Below are 19,361 nucleotides of genomic sequence, written 5' to 3'. Positions count from 1 at the left end.
GCAGTAAAGAAAATGCACACTTTTGGAAGATCATTCTGAAATTGCATGCTTAGTTAGTGTATAATTTAATGCAATAATAATAACTGCTGTTTGAATTATAAATACAGACCTGCTGTGAGAAATTGAGATTCTGCACAGTTCTCACCTGCATTTCTGCACAGTCTGGCTCGCTACTGAAGAACAAGTTCAACCTAACAAGACTTTAAACCACACACAGTTGAAAGCCTTATAATTTAATGCATAAATGACTCCAGTCTTATATAAAAGTAACACGCTGCTACAGATAAAAATGCATGCTGCTTTCTTTTTAAAAAAAAAAAACAAAACATTTTCTCTACGGTTTTTTACTTGTTAGTGGATTTATACACTTTACCAGCTTTCTTCCAGCACTGATAGATGGTTGGGAAGGGAAAAGGAAAAAAAGTGTGACAACAGGAAGTGAAGTGCCTTAAGGAAGTGTAGCTCAGAGCTTCTGAGAGGGGGGGGGGGCAGAGGATGATTAAGAGTGAGCATGAGTGCCGACTGGTGTGGACAGGGGTGGAGGAGAGACCAGAGATCCCTGGGGGCATTAGATAAGTCAGGAAGAGAAGGGTTAGCAAAGGGGATAAGAAAAAGAGGATGGAGTGATAGGAAGGCGATGGGAACAAGCACAGACGAGGCCACATCAGTGGTTGATTTCCCCGCCATGCTGCTAGCTGCTAGAAATGTCCATTTAATAGAAACCATCTGTGGTTGAGTGTGTGTGCATTAATAAGCCAGATCCTTGAATGTCAGAGCTGTCAGATGTTGGAATTAAGTCGTTTCCAGCATTTACACACATGCAGTTTAGGCTTGTCAACAAAATCACACACTGGAAATGAAAGATCAGAGAGGTAGGAATGAAAGAGGTCTGTGGTGGGGATTCAGTGGTGCCATGGATGAATTGGATTTTTATCCATTATCTCAATTTCCACCCAGGAGTCAACTATTCTCCACCACTGCTCCTTTCCCTTTTTATCTTGATTTCAAGCTTTCGCTTCTTAGACGGCGCACATATTTTAGGGTTTCTTGAGTGAGTGTGTTCCTGCTTTCTCCATCTTTGCTTTCTATTTACTGCTATATTTTTGCTCTACCTTGTTAAGGCACCATGTCTTCCTTAAAGTAACAAGAAGTTTGATCCCATTTTCAGTGCCTAGTCTGATGGCTCATTGATTTACAATTACTGCAATCTTTACCGGTGTAGCACCCTGTTTACTTTCAGGGAGCTGAGCTATTGCTGGATTTAAAACAAACAAAAACACAAGTAACTTTATGCTGGGTGATGTACTGGGATCATACCAGTATGGAAAGAACCTCATTGCCGTCTTGACTGCTGGTTATCCAGCACTTTAATTCAGTGCAGCTGGCTTATAAATAGTTTCTGTGGAAAGTGTAAGAAACTGGTCTCTCAGGGAAAGGTCAAAGACTTTTTTTCTCACAGGGTTTTTTCTTTTACCACAGATCAATCTGGTTAAAGAAAAGCACACAGGGGAAAGTCTTTTTTTTTTCTCCAGGACTGAGAACTAAGCAGAGAGATTGGCAGAATCTTTAGTTCACTCTGAGTAACGCTGCACTTAATCAGAAAGAGGGCAGACCTGTTCTGTTTTGGTCAGGCCAAATTAGCCCTCAAAGAAAAACAGTTGCAGGGGAGTCAGCCTACTGACCCACAGCTGAACAAATCAATCTACTTTCTCCAAAACTGGTTTTATGGTCAGCTCACTGGTGGTGTCAATAAAATTGGAAACATATCAGTGATGAGTATTTATGTAGCTCAGTTGGATATATATTCTAAGATGTAAGCAGATGGTGTTTGTTTGTGCAAAGAGAATACTGAATGAGTTCACACAGAGACGTTTATCACAAGTTTTCTCTTAACATGGTCTGACTTCAGTTTGTGGTCATCATTGGTACCAAACAGGGGACTTAAATGCAGTCTTTTCTTATAGGAAAGATGTTTTAAAGATGTAAACGCTGTCAAACAAGGAAGGAGCATTCCAACAAATGGCATGGTCCCAACAGAGCCCTCATCATTTGCACAGAGAGCAAAAACCAACTGAGTCCGTCCTACATTAAAGATGGTGGTTGTCACTATATCCAAGTCAGATTTTACATATTCAATTAGCTTTTAGGAAATCAGTTTCATTGTAAACTCCCCTATCTTCTGATTTAACAAAGTGGAGATAGCATATATGTAAATGTGCAAACCTAAACGAGTCAGACTCATTAAGCACTGATGCCCACAAACATGCTGCATCAGTGTAAAACACTTTAACACATGCACCCTCAAACACATAGCTCCATGGACATATAGATAGATCAAACATTTGACTCCGTCTGTTTGGAGCAACCCGATAACACATGCAAACAGAGCATGATTAAACGTTTTCAGATCGGGATGATTTCATGGCTGTGCGCGGACACACACACTAACACAGTGTGGTACGTCTCAAATGAGGACATGTTCAGTACACCCTGCTGCTAGACACACATCTTTAACAAGACTGAACAAGATACAAACACACACCCATTCTCAGCTGTGGTGTGAGGGGTAAATGGTGTGGAGGTTTGGATCGAAGGGCAGATTCCCCACTACCACCCCTCACCGCCCTATTTGTCTCAATCTAAGGATAATGAGAGACAAGGACAGATACACACAGAAACACCCATGCAGAGTCACACATGTGCACAGCATCCACACAGCATTAGTTTATAATTTTGCTGCTGGAGCCGTTTGCATGTCATTGTGCTTTTATTTATTTCCCCCTGCATTAGAAATGGTGTCGCCAAATGATTTCCCAGTTACTGCTGGCAGATCATTTTACCAGTCATGAGCTGCAGTAAATGGAATGTGAACAAAACATGCTCGGCCTCATTTGTCTGTATTGCTTTATGCTTTAAACCTTGGCAAACATACTCGGACATACAGACACACGGCTGAATTGACGTCAGGCTTTTGTGAATGAATCAAACATGCGAGTCAAATGTTCCAATAGTTTGCTTTAATGCATATTGTGCTAAAATTTACAATCAATCGATGATACGAGGAAAGTGATCATTCTGTTTGAGGGGATGCACAAATGTGTCTGTACAGAAATGCGATAGGCTTTTAGTCAACGCCTGAAACATGACAATACAAAGCTTTGAGATAGACGCAGAGAGGATTGCAAATGTTCGCTTTCCTGAAATAAGCTGAAGTTATGTTAAGTATTAGTTGGGATGTGTCTGCGTATTATTGATAGAACAATCACAAACTTGCAAACACATGATTTTCTGATAATGGCAAATTAGTGATATTTGATTATTTTGTTTGCAAATGTGTCTCAAAGTTGTTGTTTTTTCTCTTTCACTCTTTAATGCCAAATTAACTTCTAATTGGCACTTGAATTTTAGATATCTTGTGTAATTTTTGCAGTATAATCCTCAGAGTTGCTCACTGAACATCATAAATCATGTAGAGAAAGATTTATCGGCCGCTCTGCAAAGTGCACTTCTATTTTAGGCTAGAAAGTTTCGTAATCTATACAAAACCTAATAAAGACAATGCTCTGAGAGCAGCCTGAAATCTCACCAGATAACATATTTAGATATAGGTCATGAATTTAAATTGTCAAGGTTTAGGTGTTTACAGGTCTAAAAAGACTTAAATGTAACTGAAATTACATAGAATAAGTTTATTTGAAGAACCGTTCAACTATAAGAAATGCATTAGCCAAATCCAGGTTGTTTACATAAACTCCACCTCAGTCACGTTACTGTGTAAATCCCACTACAACTGGATTGTTGACTGTGCCAGTAAACACAGCTAATAGACATTATTCACAGTTGGACATTGGTAGCATTAATAAATGGGAGCATTTAGTTGAGGTGGTTCAGTGCCAGAGTCCTGGTGTTGCTCATGTAGAGCCACTGGCAAGACTACCTGGCATACGGAAATGAGTAGGGCCATGGATCTTCTGTGGTGTGGGGCCCCCACACCACTGATCAGGCTTCCAAAGATGTTAAGTTTGCAAGTTATTGCTGCTAGTAAGTTATTTCTGACCCACGGTCAGTGCAATAAGCTGCATGCACAATTTTGAAAGGAGCACTATCGAAGATCATTAAATACTCATGTGAAAAGTAATTACTAGGAAATCACAATACATCACGGGGGTACAAAAATATGCACATGAATAATGCATGTTGTTCTGTGAGGAAAAACTAGACTGTTTTAGTGCACTGCGAAGAGGAGGCGGCTCTTAGTCATTTGGTTTCTGGGCTCTGTTGTCTCTAAAAATAAACTTGGGATGTTTTAGCATTAAAGTCAGCTTGCTGAGCCATAGATGGGAAGGAAGGATTAAACACAGTCTTGCTAGTTGAGTCAACATTTCCATTTTGGTTGGCTTTTTAAATAGGATTCCAGCTATCTTTGGTCAATATTTATTAGTACAGAAACGTGGATGAATCACTTTCTCGCTACAGAGGGTAGTCATCAATACACGGAGGCCATTAGATGGGATGCATTACTTTGACGGAAAAGTATTGAGACTTAAGCCATTATGGCGGTAAATGGAAACTGGCTGAATTGAATTTTCTACCAGCTTTATACAAAATGTGATGAAGATAACTCGCGCTGCTTTACTTGGTGGAAAGCAAAAGTGGGCTTCCTGAATCCTGGATGGCCTGCTCCTCTTTCACCTGAAGTCACTGTTAGGTAATTATAATGGAACAGCTGATGTCTTAACAGTCTATATAAGCTAAATATTCTCATAAAAACAGGCTTGGTGCAGAACAGAATAGTCTTTAATGGAAAATAAATCTGTGTTGCATCTGTCTGCATGGCTGTTATCCTGTAACAGCTGGTTTGTTAGTTAACATAACTCGAGAAAATAAATAAAATAAAATATTTTTTAAAAATGCAAATCATTGAAATCACACCAAATACTGAAATGGACAATTTTACTTTACCAATATTGAGTGTTAAAAGGTTCCAGCACTTTGTTGCCTGTAATCAGTGATATTGTCTGCAGGGCTTCATACACACTGGTCTCACAGCAGGACCATGAATTTCATGTTTAATCCTGATCCCCCAAAAAACAGAAGACTGAGCTTCAGTCAGCTTCCAGCATGCTGTTATCTTCATTATAAATGAACCTGATCACAAGTTAACATCCACTGCATGTTTTTGAAACCTGCTTCTGAGCCCGCAGAGATGATTTAAATCAGTCATCTGTCTAAAAAAAAATGTATATCGAACAGATCAACAAGGCTCGTTGGCGGTAGTAAAAGTCAACCCGCTGCCTGTAGCTTATCTTCTGACTGTAATCTGGAGTAGCAGGCAGAAATCATTCAACATCTTTTTCACATTAAATTCATCGGTGTCAGTAGTTTGGGAACTGAAAATGTTCATTCTGTTTTAGTTTCACTTGCCAGCTTTCATACATGTAAGGGCCAAGAGCGCTGGTTTTGAAGTTCAACATGAATGTATTAAAAGAGCCTGAAGTGTGTTTTGCATGTTGTAGACAAACCACCAGTCTGACTTTTAAATCACCATTGTTCACTGTGCTTGTAGAAATGCTGCTTGTTTTAACCATCTTGACCAAGTTTATCATCTTTTTAAGTTTATACAAAAATGATACAAGAATATCTTTGTGTATATTTATACTTATAATATGCTACTGTTGGACTGCTCCTGTTAAAGGATAATAATGCGATTTAATGAGCGAAAATCTAAGAGAAACTACAGATTCCTAATCTGATCAGAACTCTGAGGGTTTCTCCAGCTGACTCAGTAGTTTGCATTTTAGGCAGAGTTCATTTCAAAGTGATACTGTCTCATACTACTACTTTATATGGTATGTGTCATCAAGATATTAAACAAGATCCCAAAATTTTGCCTTAAAGCAGTACAAGAAGATTAATTATCCACATTCATTATATGACAAAACCATTAAGTCGGACTGAATTATTTTCTCATTTTTTCAACGAGATTATCTTTCACAACTTAAAGTTTAATTAACTCAAAGGATCAAAAGCCTGCTAACAGAGGCTGAGAGAACTCTGTGGGTTTGGACTACATCCTGACTTGTTTAATGTGTCACATGCAGTCTGCTTAAGAAATCCCAAAAATACCACTAAAGTAGCTATCTGTTTAAAAGCTTGAGTTTCAGGGTCTATTAAAGTGACAAATAAGGTATTATTTGAGCTGGTTTGGGCTCTGTGTGATACCAGATGTGTTGTGCTGCAGAAAGAAATCCCCAGTATTATGATTCCTTGTGAATGGAGCTACCTTGGTAGTCTTGAAATTGGCCTCTTGCAAGCAAATACATACAAGAAAGGTTGTCATTTCAGTGATATGAAATGTAGTAAAATGATTTTGCATGTGAAAATTTCTAAATTCTGTTCAAATGTTATTTCTATACATTCAATATCCTGTTTTTCTCCAAACATTTACCTGTTTAAACTCAGAAGATGGGGAATCTTTTCATGCCTTTCAAGTGGAAAAAAACATTCATTACATGCTGGGTGTCATTATAGGACACATTTCCACTTATCTATTAAGTCAGCTGAATCAAAAATGTATGTTTTACAAATACTCAGACTGTATAAATCATGGTGTCTTGCTGAACCCAGCAGTTTTGACAGAGATATCCAAATGTGCAGCATATCTATTCCCTGCACATCTTTTGTGGTGGTGGATTTTTGGAAAATTCAGCACCGCTGTGAGCAGCAGTTTCAGCACCATGGCCAGCTCACACACTGCATTGAGACTGAGCTGAAAACAGCCTAAAAGTTCAGCTGAAAACAAATAAAGGGACCACTTTAAACTAAGCATTTTAGATACTGATGAATGAAATATTCCAGTTAAAAATGTCATTCATTACATAGTAGAATGTGTTGAGAACAAAGTAACATCAAATTATCAACAGAAATAAAAAAGATTAACCTTGAATTCTGAATCGTATTGAAAATAAAAGTGGAAAGATGAGATCACTGGCTCATCAAGCTTCTGTGGAAATTCCTCAAGACAATTCAAACTGAGTTTAAATTACCCTTTCTTTTGTCTTCTGGTACAGGGAACTGTCTCCTGGTACCTTCTCTGTGCTCTCCACACAATGGTGGGAGACACAGCAAATTGTCTCGCCGCAGAACATGTTGACATGCCATCCTTGATATCTGTGAAAAGTCTGTGTTGCAGACACTGAGTCATGTTATCTCTCATTGTGAGGAAACTGGCAAAGTGCAAATGTGACTAAACATCAGCCAGAAAGGTTGAGGACAGGAAAACAACCCAGTAAGTGGTTCAGTTCTGCAAGAAAACAAACATCCAACACACACCACAATACCACAAAAACACTCATTATCAATGTATCTTGGAATCTAATATATATATATATATATATATATATATATATATATATATATATATATATATATATATATATATATATATATATATATATATAAAATAGTAATATGTGTGTGTGTGTATGTAAACATGTATGTATGTAGGACTACAACATAGGATTGAAATTATATGGGTGGAAATGAGCATCTTAGTGGAGGTCTGCACTCAGTGCTTTTCTAGTTGTTTTTTATTTCCACCTGTTTGTTCCATTTCCACAACAGCAGGTGAAATTGATCCACAGGATTAGTTCCTAATTGGACAGACTGGTGTCCCAGAAGTAGGACTGACTTGGAGTTACATGGTGATGATTATAAGTTCCCTTTATTTATTACTGTATTTCCATTATACTTTCTAACCTCTTTTTGTGGTTTAACATGTTAAGAGGAGTTTTAAAAGTCAGAAAACTAATATACTTGCTTTCACCCAGGATTGGTCCTATAAATCCTCAGCTAGACTAATAATGCAGGACTAATGCAGGACACACTATCACAGTATGAGCTTTTGTCATTTCATGTTTACCTTGTTTGTTACCCTACATGTGAGACATTATTTCCCATGAACATATTTCTGCCTCCAGCTTAAAATTGCTTTGTCATGGAGATGTAATTGGAGTTATTACAGGAAAGGGCTCCAACCAGATGTTTTATTTTACCGTGGGGCTTTATGGCAAAAGTCAAACACTAATTCCAGATTTAATTTCAAGATGCAGCCATGAATTGTCACGTTATCTATGTAATGTGGCCCAGTTATAGGATGCGTGTGGAGTCAAGTATACTGGACTCTCTGTGGGGATTTTTTTTTTGACCTGTTTTGTCTTTGAAACTGTTAAGAAGTGTATTATAAGGTTGCAAAAGCCACTGGAAATGCATGCTGTTGGTTAATGGGGCAAATGCTCTACTTTTACTTCTAACAAGATAAAAACATAGAGTGTAAAGCGTTGAGGTGTGACCTTTTAGTAAAAGAGGAAATGAGATCATAGTTATTTGATCACCACAGACTGATCATCTATGCTCGGCTGTTCTGTTCTCCGTCGACACACACACAGCATTAACAGTCGCACATACACCACCTGACCAAACATAAGTCTGCAATTTAGCTGAGTAAATGGCAAGAGCCCCCCTTGGAAAAATATTGAAGTAATTGATCTGAAATTTAGCTGATTTAATCTGAAATGTTGCAGTGAGAGACTTCTTATTCCCTTAACAGTGTTAGAAGGACCTATCCTGTGTTTGCAGAAATGCATGACCGTTTCAAAAATGCAAAAAAATTTGATGGCATTAGTAAAACTGACTTCTAAATCTACCAAAACTGGGTTAAGAGATGCTCAACTTATCTTTAAAACATGGAAGGGTATTTGTAAACATCGTATTCAACAAACAGTCCATAAACTAAAAAAAAAAAAAAAAAAAACAGAAATAACAGCATCAAATATGAAAATAACTGAACAATGAACACAGAGCAATGCTTCATGGTGAAAGTAAGAACACTTATCATATTAAGAGAAGTCAGGGACTGAACAGCTGAGTAGCCTCAAGAAAATCATTTATCAGTGAGACTAATTAGAGGATAAACATCTCAAGGTTCTTGGCAGTGTGAAAATTTGACTCTAGAGCAGTAAAAAGAAAAAAAAAGGTTATATGGTCTGCGTCTAGTTCTACCCTGTCCCCATTGTGACGACTGTACGAGCCAGTGGAGCCGGTGTTATCTGGAGGTGCACAAGTCGGTCATGTTTAGATGTAGCAACATTATGTCCCCCCTAAATGAGCTAATCTTCAAACCTAAGCATATTTATAACTTTTGTTTCTTCTCATGGTCTTAACATATTCACATCAATCCATCCATTCATTTATTTATTTATTTATTTTCTTAAAACCTTCGTCCAATTCAGGGTCACAGGGAAACTGGAGCTTATCCCAGCAATCATTAGGTGAGAAGCAGGGTACACCCAGGACTGGTCACCAGTCCATCACAGGACCACACAGAGAGAGAAAGATACATTCACACTCACTCAGTCCTAGGGACAATTTAGAGGAACCAGTTAACTTAACATTTGGACGTTGGGAGGAAGCCTGAGTACCCAGAGAGAATCTACACATACACGGGGAGTACATCGAACCTCCCACGTATTAACATTTTTCCAGGAAAAATCTATTGACACGGGTGGTGTGCTGAAGGAAGTATATTACATGATAGTCTCATGGATTTTCCACCTTAACCCCATTAAGCATTTTTTGGGACACGCTGGAAAAGACTTTAGGCTGTCATCCAGCTCTCCTATGAATCGTTACAAGGTCCTCTGTCAAAAAGTCAATACATCTATGTGTGGGAAATGGTGCAGCATTGCATACACTTATTGAAACAGTGGCACTTTCAATGCTTGCTGTGATAAAAGTAAATGAGGTCCAACAAAACCTCCTCATCTCACACTGTTGTGAGTCAGGCAGGATACAAAGATGTGTGTAAATAAATGCACCTTTTGTGTTAATGGTCGTCTGACTCAACAGACCAATCAGTGGGCAGTAGCTCAGTCATGAACATCCATCTGAGGCCAAATTGTTTCAGAAACAGGACGTTTTTCATTTCTCCATCCCTTCATTCACGCATATTTTGCTTTTATATGGAATATGTGAAATTCTTTGTTCTTGCCATTGAGTTTCTTTCAAAGCCAGTCTGAGTGTGTACATATTAAGTTTGCATACATTTTCTTGTTTGAGTATACTTGTATCTGATCTGTGTGTGTGTGTGTGAGAGAGAGGTCTCTGGCATGTTTGTGTGTACATTCACTCCTCAGGCGGTGCGTGTGTTGAGCTTGTTTGTGTCCTGGCCAGTGGTTAAGGCATGACTGATGACGATAGGGAAGCAGAGGAGAGAAAAGAAGGATGACCTGACAGCTTCCCTATTCAGTCCCTAATCACTGAGAGCATGGAGACAGTGTATATGTGGGGAGAGGACAGAGATCTGTGTACTTTCTATTTGTACTGAGCATATCTCTGACGGAGGAAATCTCAAAATTTGCACCTTCACTGTCGTTGCTATAAAGCAAAGCTGTTTACAGCTAAAACTGAACACATTCTTTTTCTTTAGGTACTGTATTCAGTGTGGACTGTAATGGACTAAGTCACGCCTTGCCCACTGGAAAATTAGAGTACGCATGATATTTTATCTGATATGATTGGTCCCAATTCCTTTTCTGTATTGTAACTGATGATTGTTAAAGAGGCCAGGTTTCATTCATAAAGGTGTGGATTTACATAAGTGCTGTTGTGCATTTATGGCTCTACAGCTTAGCGTTTGGATTTTAAAACAAGCACAAGGTCAAAGCGCAAGTGTAAATGCTGCCGTTTGAGTTGAACATAACTGATAATGGACACATTTCTGTATATTGTTGTGCAAAATGCCAATACCAGCAATTTATTATTAGATATTGGGCAGTACAAAGTCTGTTTGATATATTTTCCTACACACAATTATCGGTTACAAACCCTAAATTTATTTTCATTGAGACAGTTTTTCTACGAAAATGACCCTGTAAAAATGTAAAATAGAAGGCTCTTGATAAGTCGCTCTGCTTTGTTTCAGCTTGGCTAGTCTTAGCTAGCTTGTACAGGTTAAAGGTCAATCCTAACTCAGCATTTTTAATGTGTGAGAGAACTTCTTGCTTTTACACTGGAAACTAGTTTTCATCATTTTTTTTATACTTCTTGAAAGACACTTCTGTGTTGGACATGTTGACATTTTTTAGATACTAACTTCTACCTGAGATGTCCCCTATTGCTCCCCCCTGTGCAGGACCGTTTCAAATAGTGAGACACAATGAGAGGTGGGGCGTATTAATATTTTTCTGTATTGTCAAAATAAAGCAAATGGAAAGGTCATCAATCAGCCCCCAATCAGCAAAGAGGAAAAAGCACAGAAAAAGCAGCATATGACAACCTAGAATTTAAGAAATGAAATCATTCAATCTGTATGTATAAAACATGTCAAGTGTGTCAGATCCATTTCTTGCAGAATGTAATGGACATCAGTGATTGCTGTAATCTCTGTCGGCTCCTTTACAAAAGAAGCAATATTTCTACCCAGCATGGTAGACCGGACAGCCAGAAGCAGCTGATATTTCTGCTGAAAGCTTATGGGCTGCTGTGTTGGATCTCAAGTTTACTCCCACTTTACCTTTGACAGGAAGCTGTGGTCCAGCTGTACATTGGCATAATTGGACTGAAGCTTTGACCTTGGATTCCACCACAGATCATGTTGTCCCGCAAGATTACATTCAATAAAAAAAAAGGGAGAGCTTAGTAGGTTTCAAGTTGCATATGAAATTTTTAACATGTTTATATTGATTCTGTCAAAGCAAAGGTAAACCTGCAGACTCTGTGCAGCTTTGGAAAACATGATTTTATATCTTCATTAGGAGAAATATAGTTGTATCTGAATTCGATTTGATGTGTAAATCTACCTTTACCCAGTTTTAAAGTTTTTTTTTTTTTAGAAATAAATGGTATCAACAAGATCATTTGTGTCTTCTCTGTTCTATTCTATTTCATTCCTGTTCTATTTCAGACCTGTTTTATATTAATGGTACATAAATAAGCAGCTGTCTGACAGCAGCACGACAGTACCTGCCTTTTTCCCCCTCTCCATCATCATGCTATCTTTGCAGCAGCTATGAAAGATGACATCCAATTCTCGTGCAGACAGACTGACTAAACAAGTACGCATAAAATAACAAGCAGCATGTTTTATTTTCCTCCTTGAGCTATCCAGGCCACATTTTAGTAACAGATGTAAATTCTGTTTATATTCACATTGGGATTTTGGTCTTTTTTGATAACCTTTCGGAAACTAATTATTTCAAGAAGCGCTGCTGTCTGCTTGAACGTTTTTTTGTTAGACTATTTTTCAGTAAGTTGTATGTGTAGAAAACTAAAACTCTCACCCACCACTGTGGAATAATTGTTATTTGCCATTGAGTCAACACTCAGTGATATCAGCAGTTGGCCCACAGCGTTGCATTAGCAGTCAGAGTGATAACAACCAGCTGTAAGCAAAGTGGCAATGAAACAATTTTTTGGGGATAAACAGAGTGCTGTAAGGACAAAAGTGTGGACGGAAACAATCAGGTGAAGCTCTTTGAGTGGGGAGGTTAGTTTTTAAGCCTTCACTAACATGAGGCAGTGAATTTTAAGGCTTTATACGTTTAAATTCTTCCATATTGGGGAAAAAGTCTGCAAGTGTATGTCAGCTGGAGTTTATGATAGTAGTAATTAACATCTTGATGTTTTTAGCTCCCCATGAAAAACTATGAAAGATGTATTGAATGCAAGAGTGTATCTGTGCTTCAGTTCATAATATGGAAGGCATTTGTAAGTAAAGGACCATAATCATCATCCTTTGCCATAAAGTGTGCCTGTGTGCTTTGCATGCTGAGAGCGTAGCTCTTAGAGCTGTAGCCAAGTGCTTGTTTCAGGTCTTCCAAATCAGCAAAGCCCCTTGGAGTGTTTGTGTGACATGACTGAGGGTGGCAAAGAGAATGATGGAAAAATAAGAGAAGATACTGAGTGCTATAAAGGAGGATCAAAATGTGTGTGTGTTGCATATCATTAAGGGAAATGCAAAATGGTGAAGGGATTGGGTTGTGTGTGTGTGTTTTGTGTGATCGCCAAAGGCAGACAGAGCTGCCTGCTAATGAACACATTGATCTGATACAGCAGAGGAAAAGGACAAACCTCCATGTATTAATGGTGTCTCCATCCTCCAGCTCCATTATTTCTGAGTCTTTAATGAAAAAGGCTGTTTGTGTTATCTGCCTGTCATCCAATGTCGTTGCCTTACCACAGTCCTATTTTTATATCTTTTGATTGCTTCCCCTTATGCTCATTAAGTTTGTTTACACATATAAATTATAGATGAAAAGGACATCAAAGAGAAATTTTAAAAATTCTGAACTTACATAGGTGAAACATGAAAATGCCCTCCGGCTTTCTTACAAAGTAGCAAATGGCTTTAAAAAAACAACAACAACAAAAAAAACCATTATTGTGGTTCTCAATACTAGACACCATTGTACTGTTTGGCACAGAACAAAATATTTAGGGTCAAACTGTGTACTAGTTAGGCTTCAGTGCAAACAGGTTGTCTCTGCTTTGCAGGGACAAGGTGTCCCTGCTTGGAGAGTAAATTCAAAAGATCTTTAATGTCCTATTTAAAGGATTTGATGATCGTCTCACATTGATCTAAAAAAGGAAATGAGCACTGTAGATCAACAACACAAGTTGCCAAAAGTGGAAAGTTAAAGGCTAAAAGGGCCACTGGTGGATGATTCTCTTCTGTCTTGTTGAAATTTAAACAAGCGTCTGATCAGCCTCCAGTGTGTAACTCTGGCATTGTTGCAGCAGAGAGCGGCATTTTGGTTTATCTGTTGGGAATGTGGGGTGCTGATTTGGTCGGGTGTGTATGTTGGGGTGTCTCCGAGGTGTGCAGTCAGAGCACATTCACAACGTGTTGGGTGCGCACTTGGAGGGTGCATTTTAGAGGCATTTTCATGCGTGCTTGCCAAATTGGTTTTTCATATACAGAAACGTCAAAAGACTTGTCAGCAGCCAAAGAGTTTAAAAAAAACCCAAAAAACTTATTTTAAATTTAATTTCTTCATCCCTTTTATTTTCTGAGTGTTCCTCAGCTGAAGCTCTTTTCTTTTAATTGTCCTAAAGTAAAAGCATGTGGAAACACACTGCAGGCATGCAGCAGTGGATCATATTAAACCAGATATTGCAGGCACATGCTATAAATGCTAAAGAAAATGTCCGTGGCTTTTTGAAGTCTTAGTGCAGATGTAGCAATGGGCTTTTTTTTCTCCCAATCCATAGCTTGTAGCCCAAGGCTTGGCAGTGTAACAGTCTTCTGAATACCACAGCTCCTTCTTTTCTGCTTTTCCCTCTCCTGCTCTGTAGAAACTGGCTGAGGATATAGTGTCATGTTGTGTTTATGCCCATATGCAGGATCTCAGAAATGAAAACTTCTCTTCGCTTGCTACGAATATGATTATCTTGCAAGACATTCAGGGTTATTCCTCCCTTTTATTTAGATATTAACAAAACGTATGTAAGAACTCAATTAATGCCATAAATAGACTGAAGAAGAAATCCTTCTTTATGTGCCTATTCTTGCATATGTTGTCCAGTGGTATGTACATTTAAACACATAATCAGTTTCATGCAGATACGTGTAGTGGCAAGTCTGTATTGTTGTGCCCATGATCAGATGTCAAATGTTAGATTTTCTGGATGTTGACCAGGACAAAGAGAGTTTTTCACTTGATTTTAAAATGATTTGTTGTATTTTCATTCCATTTCACTCTCAGTTGAGTTGCTCACATTGTGTTGTGTTAACCTTCTTGCTGGGTTAATAAAGCTGTGGACTGTTGGGTTGGTGAGAGGTGTGCAGCGTGATGCCATGTGAATTTTTTTTTCATAAAATGGTGTGAAGAGAACTGAAACTGTTGCTGATGTGTGTCACAGTCACTGAATCATGTTTCACCAAATTTTAACAGTGATGCCCAAGCATGAACATGGAAAAGCAGTGTTCTACTAACTGTTCCCAAAGACATGTTTCTAATACAAACCTGCATGTAAAGACCTGTTACCATGTCTAATTGAAGTAAATACAATCATGATTATTAAATGACGAAATGTAGTGTACTTAGTGACTCACTGACTTTGAACTTGCCTTGTAATTGTAAATGAATAATTTTTTGTTGACATGACTGGAATGTGCTCATATCAGGTCCGCTTAGGTTTGACTGTTGGATAAATACCTAAATTGTACTTGTAAAAACTGTCCACTACTTATTTATTGCATGTGTTTTGTCCCCACACCATGGTGTGTCTGTGTGCCTGTGACAGAGAAAACCATCCATAAAGTCAGTCCTCGAGGGCCGCTGTCAAGCAGGTTTTGGCATCTCTGCTCCAACACACCTGACTTACATTAAACATCCAACAGCCTATGGAATTCTGCACAATGACAGATCAATCTGAGTTGTGTGTTGGAGCAGGGATACATGGAAAGCCTGCAGCACTGTGGCCCTCAAGGACCAGCTGGACACCCCAGATTCAGAGGTTTTTTTATCCACTATTCAGCTGGTCCTGTGGGGCTCTAGCTGTCTCTTGGTTCTGAGCTTCGTGTGTGTCTGTCTGAGAAAGGGTTTTCTTTCTTTTCAAATGTTGCTTATGGCTCCAACATGCCAAGTCATTTGTAAGACATACTCGCCAAGCTTGAAAGCAGTCTCTCGGACAGTTTAGATTCCTTTGTCCCACCTTCCACGGTGACATCCACCTGTAATAATCTGGTTTAAAGCTGCTCAAAAACACAAGTATTTTCTTTCTTTTGTTTTCTTTCTCATCTCCTACAGGCCAATTTCTGTCACTTTCCTTCCCACTCTTCACCACTAACAGTAATTAATTGCATCCTTAACACAGCGTTGATAACAGTGGGAGGTGTGTGTTTGGGGTGGGGGGCAATCAGCAACAAAGCAAGTAATGAAATTAACTATTACATGTCTTGACTCCCTCTCTACTCCGCTTCACTCATTCATGGTTTCTCCCTCTCTTTAATTCTGCAGCTTTAATTGGTCTGATAATTCCTTCTCAGAGAACAAACTACTAACTAGAAATGAAATGTAATTACTGTCAGCAGCTGATTTCCTCGGTGCTCTGTTGTGCACAATATTTGTTGAGACTGAGGCGGTTTCCATTTGAAGTTGTTTGCATTGGAGGCTATTTTCACTGTGTAGGTTCAAAGTGCTTTGTATGCTTTCATGTCAATCTCAGTAAAGACATTTAGTTAAATAAATAAATCTGTGTTATTGTTTTGTTTGGTAAAAGTGCAGGATGTGACTGTGTGAACTTATTTCCTTGAGTGTGTTTTAGATTTAATAGTTGGCAAAAAGTGTTTTCAAAGCATCTCTTGCAAACTGGTTGGAAAGAAAACTAAATCAGGTCTCCTGTTCTTGTTTTCTCTCTGTAGACCAACATCCCGTTCCTCCAGAATGTGTTTTCCAACAATCAGTTCCTGCACTCCACCGTGGATACCCAGTTCATTGATGAGAACCCGGAACTGTTCAACCTCAAACCCACTCAGAACCGAGCCCAGAAACTCCTGCACTACCTTGGTCCGTATTTTAACTCTGTAGTAGAACAAGGAAAAACAGTTTCATCATAATTCCAGATGTGTTTTCTGACACTTTGTTTGATTGTAGATGTACTGTGCCATCATTTTAAAGTGTTAAATTCATTATAAAACCAGGCCTGTGGAAGCAGAAATTTAATGTTGGTAACTTAGCAACCATCTGAAACAAAACCGTCATTCATGATTGCTTCAGAGATGAAAGATTTTTTTAATTAGCTTTGAATAGCATTGATAGTTTTGATTATTTTAGCCAGGAGTTAAGGACAAATTCTCTGAGATAAATCTGATAAATAAAATGTCTTGCAGTAAGCTTTGGTGTTAAAAAAAAAAAGAAAGATTTAACATTTAATGTATGGAAATCTTTGCCTTAAAAATGGATTAATATGCAAAGGTGAATTTAAAAAGGCCCATTGCTGCATTATATAATAACTTTTCTCCTTTTCTTTATAATATGTTGGCTTATTTATTTATTTGTTTAATTAAGTTGATAAGACTTTATCTGACCTGTGTTCTCTGTGATTGCTCTTGTATCCAGGTCATGTAATGGTGAATGGACCAACCACACCCATCCCAGTCAAGGCGAAACCCTCCTCCACAGACCCTGTGATCCCTCCTGTCACCATGGGTATGTCCATCTGACACTATTTGGTGATTCATATTTTGTAGTTCAACCTTTGCCATACATTTACTCCTCTGGATACTTCTTTTTCACAACATACCCTGTTTAAAAATGGTTGTAGAACCTTGAATAATAAAATAAGATTTAGGTTGAGGCTTGTTTAACAAGTCCACCTTTTAATATTTCAGTAGTTAAACTAGAGCTACAACATGTTTTTAAAAATACATTATTGCATTGTCTATCACAAAAATGTTCTGAATTGAAATGATAAAAATGCATTGCTGAAGACTGTGCTCCAATAAGAAGTCAGCTTTCACAGATGTAGAAGATGAATTCAGCCTTCATGATACACCTGTGATAAAATATTTATTCATTTGTTCAGATTTCTACGAAGCCTACATTGTTTTCTAATACTGTTAAATGGTAAATGGACTTGTACTTCTATAGCGCTTTTCTAGTCATACAGACCACTCAAAGCGCTTTACACTACTTGTCACATTCACCCATTCGCACACACACTCACTCAACACACTCATACCCCGATAGGCACATCGGGGGGCAGTTTGGGGTTCAGTGTCTTGCCCTAGGACACTTCAGCATTTCAGGGGAAGCCTGGAATCAATCCCCCAACTTACCAGTTGAAGGACAACTGCTCTTCCTCCTGAGCTACAGCCGCCCTGTTCAGCTGTATAAAAAGAGAAGTGTCGAGTTCAATGTCTAACTCTTGATAGTACCTAAATGTATCAATTCTATTTAATTTCCTGTGTTTGGACTAATATCGCCAAACTCTTCAGTCGCAAGGATGAGGGGCTTCACTTTCCAAAGCTAAAAATGTAAACACTTGTGGATCCACAGGGCACTTTGGATAAAAAAGTGCTCACCCGATGACAAATGGGCTGTCGAACAGTCCGATAGCTGTAGGCGGAAAGGGCTTCCTGAATGGCTCAGTTTAGCACTCTGGGAGGAAAAGGGTTTTAGTCCAGAGTGCTCTGCTGAGCTGTGAGTACAGCTCCCCTTCCCACCCTCCTCTGTACCAACAGCTCTGTCTTGCAGGAAAGGTCAGTGACCACACTGTGTTCTCTGATGAGCTGCTTAGCCTGTAAATTTTTCTCTTTTTCTCCGAATACAAACTCAGTGTTTGCTTCAGGTTTTTGGCTTTGCAATAGTGGTGGGGGGACTCCAATTGATGGTGCAAGTTGAGGGGAAACTGTGTGTGGTATGAGAGGATACATTTAACTTGACCTTTTTGCGAGTATGACTCTTGATATTGGAGGGCAGGACACACTGTCCCTAATATCATGGCAGGGAAAACACTGCATCTTCGGTGTTATATTGGTGAGTTTACATTTCCTGCTGCGTTTTAAATTTTTTAGTTATCATTATTATTATTAGTGCAAGCTGCCATGACTTCAAGCATCTGCCCCTTTTGACAGCAACAATATAATCAGCTGAATCAATCTGACATGTTCATCAGCACCCTGCTCTGCCTCAGCAAGTACCCCTGCATGCCCTGTAAACACGAATTTACAACAAAATTATGTGAATAATATGAATTATAATCAGGCATAACTAATCAGATCTGACACCTAAAAATCGTGCTCAGTGGAACAAAGTGGAGTAGAATAAGACTGAATAATCTCCAGCATTGGTGTGTCTGCATGAGTGTGTGTGTTTCTCTGTCCTTACTCACCACTTATGCAAATATTTAGATGAAAGCTGTTGTTGCCCGTCTAAGTTCTTACAGGAAAGCAAACACACGGTAATGCACTAAAGACACAAACTGGCATGGATGTATAATGTACTAAACAGGCTCTCTGTCGTTGCCCTTTGTGTACACACCCCCACTTTTCTACTGTATGCAGCTGATGAGGCAGTTGTATGCAGCACATGCACCCACAGAGGCATACCTAAAGCCTAGTAATGAGATTTGTAATGTGCTTATATCCTTTCTTTCATTTGACAGAGGGATTGAGAGAAGAGAAGGATTAGGCCTGTATTATCACACTCTGTGTAGAGAGGCATTGAGGGAGGGACAGGGCCATGGACAGAGAGGAGGGTTATGACAGCGGACTTGGCCAGAGTATTATCCCTATAGAGAAAAAGGGCAGGTGTGCATATGGAGAAATGATGGATGACTTGCTGAAGGTGGATGTAAAA

General features: G+C 38.8%; 1 protein-coding gene across 2 annotated transcripts in view; it reads left to right on the top strand.

Moving 5' to 3' along the window:
- Window positions 1–19,361, top strand: part of pcxb (pyruvate carboxylase b) — a 320,178-nt gene that overhangs the window by 231,837 nt on the left and 68,980 nt on the right. For both annotated transcript variants that reach the window (XM_079257650.1, XM_079257649.1), the window contains 2 exons: window positions 16,424–16,568; window positions 17,121–17,210. In XM_079257650.1, the coding sequence (XP_079113776.1) occupies window positions 16,424–16,568; window positions 17,121–17,210 (235 nt within the window). The remainder of the gene's footprint in view (window positions 1–16,423; window positions 16,569–17,120; window positions 17,211–19,361) is intronic.

Source organism: Telmatherina bonti (assembly GCF_933228915.1).
Source record: "Telmatherina bonti genome assembly, chromosome: 18".
NCBI lineage: Eukaryota > Metazoa > Chordata > Actinopteri > Atheriniformes > Telmatherinidae > Telmatherina > Telmatherina bonti.
Note: the sequence above shows the minus strand (reverse complement) of the source record. Positions and strands in the feature narration are given on the sequence as shown.